Below are 6,111 nucleotides of genomic sequence, written 5' to 3'. Positions count from 1 at the left end.
CAGGGGAGGGGGAATGAGCTGTTAGGGGTTCAGTGTCTTGCCCAGGGACACTTCGACATATAGCCAGGGCCAGGGATCGAACCACTCACCCGTAAGCAACTGCCTTTACCAACTGAGCTATAGCCGCCCCCCTACTGGGCTGAATTTTTTTGAATCATAACAACACAGGCTGCTCCAACTGAGGGGGGTCCTTACAACGTGGGAAAAATCAAACAAACAAACACAAAGACAAAGTTAAGACTGTGTGTGTCAACTTCACATTTTCTACACATATTTTGCACGTTGTAAGTTTGACTCTTTTTTTGAACGCACAACTTCATTAATTCGTACTCCTCTTGGCTCCGTTCGGATTCCATACGGCCCCGCTTCTACCAATCGTAACAATAGAGGGGCGGGGCCACGTCAGGTTAGGTTGTACCACTCATTGGGTAAATAACAATCCGCCCACCTTTCTCGGAGCCTGCCGTTGGGGAGTCACGAGAAGTTTGTCGCTAGCGAAGCGTAACGATAATGACACAGAGGGGAGTGGAGATGACACGGGGGAACGTAACGACTTCGGTGGGTGGTTTCTGATGAGCAGTCGAGTTCTACTCACCGCAGGTTCGGACTTTGTTTGCCCACCTGCCCTCGGGGTCTCGTAGAGGAGCCGCTGTGGCTGCTAGCGAGCCTCGTTAGCCGCTAACCGCCGCAGCTAGCGAGCTAACTGGCCGCTGAGCGCGAGTGAAGTGAACAAGTCGCGGTGTGGGAAGCGAACGAGGGTTACTTTTGAGCGCTGTCCCATTCAGTAGAAGCCTGGAGTGAATTCGTAACCACCGGAGAAGGTGGGGTCCGTAACTAAGCCAGCTGCTTTTCTGGTCTCTCCTTTTTTTGTTGTTGTTGTTGTTTCTGGAGCGCCCTGACTGCAACACCGCCGGGTCCATGCATGCTAGCAGCGACCGCGGCCAGCTAGCGTGATGTGTCACATTAGCTAACGACCCCATCACACTTTTTTTTTTTTTGGGTGCCGACTAGTTGTGAGTGGAAGCTGCGGACTTTTGGGAGACCGAGCCGGTTGTCTACCGTACTTTCATGTCGCATCACCCGACAGCAAGTAGTCCCTCCAGAAGAATCAGACGCGGAGCATGCAGGAGAAGAAAAGATTTCACATAAGTAGATAGGGTCGTCCGACATAACCAAGTTAATCTGGACTGCGTGGTTACTTGACCACCAAACAGGATTTGAGTTGGTTTGGGGGGGAAGTGGGGGACTGACAGAGGAAGTTAAGAATGAAGAAGTTTTCCAGAATGCCAAAATCTGAGAGCGGCGGGCTCGGAGGATCGTCCGGGTCCGGGACCAGCTCCGGAGTCAGCAGCTACTTCGGGAAAGTCTTTGCAGTGGGCCGGTATCAAGTCACCGTGGAGGAGCTCATAGCGGAGGGTATGTACCGCGGCGTGTGCCTGCTCAGTCGGTAACCTCTCACACACAGTGACCCCTCCACTGCTTTCTGGGACACACCCATGAATCTCTGGCGTGGAGAGATTCGCGGAGGAAAAGCCCCGTGTTCCCCAAACAGCTGCTGATTTCCCCGAGAAAGTATCTGCAGATGGATTGAAATAGGTCGTTCTGCTCTGCCCAGGCTGCAGTACTTAAACTGGGACACAGAGGACCCGGTGCAGGGCTGGAATTGTGAATTGTAACTTGTAACACTTCCCCATCCAGTTTACATCCTGTTCAGCTGCTCCATAGGGGGGTGGGGGGTGGGGGTTGAACAGGCAGGCAAAGACCTTTCCATTCAAGAAACACTTGATGTTCATGCAATTCTATTTATGTTTGTAGGTAACCTAAGAAGATTTGCCACCTTAAAACACGTAACATGGGTGTTTCCCTGGGTAAAAGCGTGACTAAAATCACAGGCTTCTTGGCAACATTCGAAATTTCTGCCATGGCTTAGTGTCAGAAAGTCCTGTGTTCAAGATGCTGAAATGCACAGTCAGGCGGGCAGAAAATGAAGTGTTTTGCTAAACAGCTGTTCCACTAATTCAACTAATGGTCCTGTTTTTATCACAGCAGATTGACGAGAAGCCAAATTTGATTTATAAAGCTGCTGCATCTTAGCTAATAAGTCGACTAATTGATTGTTAAGGTCGTTTGTTTAGTAGGAATAGTCACATGTTTACTAATGTAACTAATTGGATGTTGCTGGAAAAGTGTTGTAAAATTCCACTCGTTACAACTATTTCCACACACATATTTTGTAAGTTTCTGAATGAACAGTGCTTACTAAGCATTCGAGATGTGACGAGTCTTTTCCAGTAAGTAGCGTCAGACTGTAAACCTGATCTCACTCGCTCAGCAAATAATAACGAAAGCCAACACAAGCCTGTGTCACCATTAAATGTGGCTGCGAGTCTTTTTGATACCAGGAGCGCAGTGTTATATGGTGGTCTTTGCTCATCGTCCCCCCCCCATGCTTGGCACAGACGTTTCGGTACACTATGCCAGCCACTCGGTTACGCCGTTCCGTGTATGTCCTGCCTGCTAGCATCTTGCGCCCCACTGTTATGTATTGAATTGTCTCAGGGGCATCTTTGCACAGCCTGCACCTGAAGTCCTCTGCATGGTATGGTAGACTCCAGCCTCTATTGGTTTTGTAGTTGGAGCCTGCTCCTGTCCTGCTCCCACCTACAGTGCCTTGCAAAAGTATTCATACCACTTGAACCTTTTTACATTTTGTGACCTTACAACCACAAATGTGAATGTATTTTATTGGGATTTTATGTGATAGACTGAAAAAAGTGTGGCACAACTGCAAACCTACCAAAACATGGCCGTCTACCTAAACTGACAGGCTGGGGAAAAAGAGCATTAATCAGAGAAGTAGCCAAGCGGCCCATGGTAACTCTAGAGGGGCTGCAGAGATCCAAGCTCATGTAGGAGAATCTGTCCACAGGGCAAGTATTAGTCATGCCCTCCACAAATCTGGCCTTTTGCGGAAGAGTGGCAAGAAGAAAGCTATAAGAATTGCTGTTTGCAGTTTGCGACAAGCCATGTGAGGGACACTGCAAACACGTGGAAGAAGGTGCTCTGGTCACATGAGACCAAAATTAACCTTTTTGGCCTAAATGCCATGTGTGGTGGAAAGCTCATACTGCACATCATCCTGAACACACCATGGTTGTGGGTTTTATCTTCAGCAGGGAAGCTGGTCAGAGTTAATGGGAAGATGGATGCAGCCGAATACAGAAGAAGAGAACCTGTTACAACAACCCTAAACACACAGCCTTGAGCTTGAGCTATTTTGCAGAGAATGGGCAAAAATGTCATTCTCTAGATGTACAAAGCTGGTAGTGACATACCCCAAAAGTGTGGCAGCCGTAATTGCAGAAGGTGGTTTTCCAAAGTATTGAGTCTGGACGCCAAACTTTTCAGATATTTAGTTGTAAAAAATTTAGACAACCATTTATCATTTTTCTTTCACTTCACAATTATGTAGCACTTTTGTGTTGGTCAATCACATAAAATCCCAATAAAATACATTTACATTTGTGGTTGTAACATGACAAAATTTCAAGGGGTATGAATACTTTAACAAGGCACTGTGTAACACGTCCACTTCTATTTGTAATGTAAATACACACATTAATAGTGTTAGGATGCCTTCATATGAACATAGCATTTCATTGTGAGTGCATCATTCATGCCCATTTAGGAACTCAAAGACCTATAACCACAAACCACCTGCAAGAAAATCTTTGGTGAGGTTTAAGGGTTTGTAGCTGGGGTCGCTGGGCAGGTAACCAGTCTTCACTGTGAGCCTCTGTTTTGTTGAAGGATTGAGTTGGTTGGTAAAGTGGGTCAAATGTTGGGTTAAATTGGGGGTTTACCTGCCACTGTTGCCCACACGTCACAGTTGCATGAGGTGCTTGTTTGAGTGGCTGCACAGGCATCCACCTCACTAATAAAACATGGTAATTGCCCTGAACTTTATTGAACCGTGTTAGCAATGTAAAGAAACTGAGAATTGATTGCATGTCTGCCACAACTCAAGGCTTCGTGTGTCAAATGCAACCTGTTAAGATTTGCAGCAGTTAAGTGTGACAGAATTGAGCAAAGGAAACCGTTTAAACTGAAGCTCATGTTGATCTGTTTCTTCCTGTCTCCTTCAAATCAGATACCAGATAAGGCAAATTGCATCATTTAATTTTGTTTGGCAAGCAGCTGTTTAGTTATTTCATAAAAAAAAGTTTTCCCTAAAACCAATCACTTAACTCTAGTTTGCCAGAGAAGAGAAACCATTTAAATGCTGATGTATCATTGTTCAAGTGGCATGTATGCAAAGTGAAACTCAGATGTTCTTTTGACACCATGTGGGTAGCTGCTCTTTTTTCCAGTGACAGAAGTGACTGAAGAGCTGGACAGTTCTTGCACTGAACAGGAAAATAGACCCCCCCCCCCCCCCCCCCCCCCCCCCCCTTTTAGCCTCTATGGGCTCACCAAAGCTCTATCTGATGCTGTCTGCAAGAGAAGTGTTGAAGCACAGGATGCATCTGGTAGCATGTCACGCTTTCCCCACTAACTCTTATTGTGCGGGGTTCCTTGTCAACGGCCTGGAAGTTGGGGGAAGTTGAGTTTTTCTGTTGAATGCACCTTTTGGCTAAGATGACTTAAAGCAGGCACACAGAGTGTTTTCTAACTGACCACCCTGTATCATTTTAATGAGCAGCCACTAAGATAAACGTCTCGTTCTCAGCCCAACATGCCCTTGTGTTTGTTATTGTGTCATCAGATGACAACTGTTGCATGTCAGCTATCTCGCCGTAGGTACAAGGCAAACAGCCCGTGTTTGCGTAGGTTTGTGAATTCGCAGTAAAATGTTGCAGATTTGTTCTAATTAACAGGAAGACCTTGGCTCAGTGGTTTCACTTCCTAAGGTTGCTGTTTCACCAGCATGTTAACTGCAAGGTCATAATTTATCACTTTCTCTCCTTATCAGGCTTTCCTCCATCTTCTTCTCCATCACATCTTTGCAGTATTTTTTAACTATCTTCATAGAAAAAGGCTTCAGCGCAGACCTGACATTCAGCTGACTGGGCCTCTGAGCATCATCTGTGCATTTCAGGTCACGCGTGCCTGTCTCAGACTTTCTTTTTGCCTCATTTGCATGATGTCAGCAAAACCTTGGAATGTTTACACCATGTTCTTTAATGGAGTTGTTGAATTGACAAAATGAAGCAGTTTAAGGCTTTTGTGGCCCTGCTTTCAGGAACTTCCTGACCACAACAGGCCACAGATCATGTAAACAGGAGAAACGCAAACACTGTTTCCATGTAAGCAGATGCTGTGTTCACAGCGAACACGTGGCTTTTTTGCCTTGTCCTTTGCCACTGGTGATCTGAACAGATGACATGTGTTCAACAAATAGACTTCTGGGCTGTGCACTACTCAAAATGAATCTGTGCCAATATGGTTGACATTAACACTATAGTGCAAATACTATTTTTCCCAGAAAGAAAAATAGTGACGGAAACGTCATCATACGTTTAGTGTTTTTTACAGTAATAACTGATGGCATCTAACTATCTGCTGTGCTCAGCACTGTGTTCAATCAAAGAGTGAAGAATTTACAGTTAACACAATGGTAATCGTTTCTCCTTCGTTGTCACAGTTGTCGACCAACACAGCTCCTCGCTGGATTGTGTCACCTTGCGGTGTTTTTAAGTTTTTCACATTATCTGGATCGATATTTATATATATTTCACTGTTAAAATAAACTTTTGCAGAATATTGAAACAGTAACATAATATAATCATGGTACAATACTAATGACAGTTGATACATATTTGACTTTTTAGCAGCCCCGAGCAGGAGTAATAATTTTGCAAACACAAAAACAATTTGATTTGGTTAGTTACACGCACGCAACAATTTACAGAATCTTATTTCTTTTTTTTCTTTCTGTCTTTATGATGTTCAGAGGGGCTCCATCAATCAGGTCCGTGTTCCTTTTGCTAAGATTTATTTTTCTTTTGAATGACCCGTTTGAACTACATTATTAGCATACTGTACTGGTCGTGAATAGGCAAATTGTGCCCCTTTGTTGTCTTATTCTAACGCCATAGAAAGAATGCTGGT

General features: G+C 44.9%; 1 protein-coding gene across 3 annotated transcripts in view; it reads left to right on the top strand.

The window, feature by feature from the left end:
- The first annotated feature begins 430 nt into the window (after positions 1 to 430).
- bmp2k (BMP2 inducible kinase) overlaps positions 431 to 6,111 on the top strand; it is a 37,105-nt gene continuing 31,424 nt past the window's right edge. Inside the window, exon 1 of one of the 3 annotated variants that reach the window (XM_067519883.1) lies at positions 431 to 1,416. In XM_067519883.1, the coding sequence (XP_067375984.1) occupies positions 1,266 to 1,416 (151 nt within the window). In that variant the 5' untranslated portion in view covers positions 431 to 1,265. The remainder of the gene's footprint in view (positions 1,417 to 6,111) is intronic. The other 2 variants (XM_067519884.1, XM_067519882.1) reach the window with 2 other exon arrangements.

The sequence above is a fragment of the Channa argus genome, chromosome 11 (genome assembly GCF_033026475.1).
Source record: "Channa argus isolate prfri chromosome 11, Channa argus male v1.0, whole genome shotgun sequence".
Classification (NCBI taxonomy): domain Eukaryota; kingdom Metazoa; phylum Chordata; class Actinopteri; order Anabantiformes; family Channidae; genus Channa; species Channa argus.
This window is presented reverse-complemented; position numbering and strand designations above follow the sequence as displayed.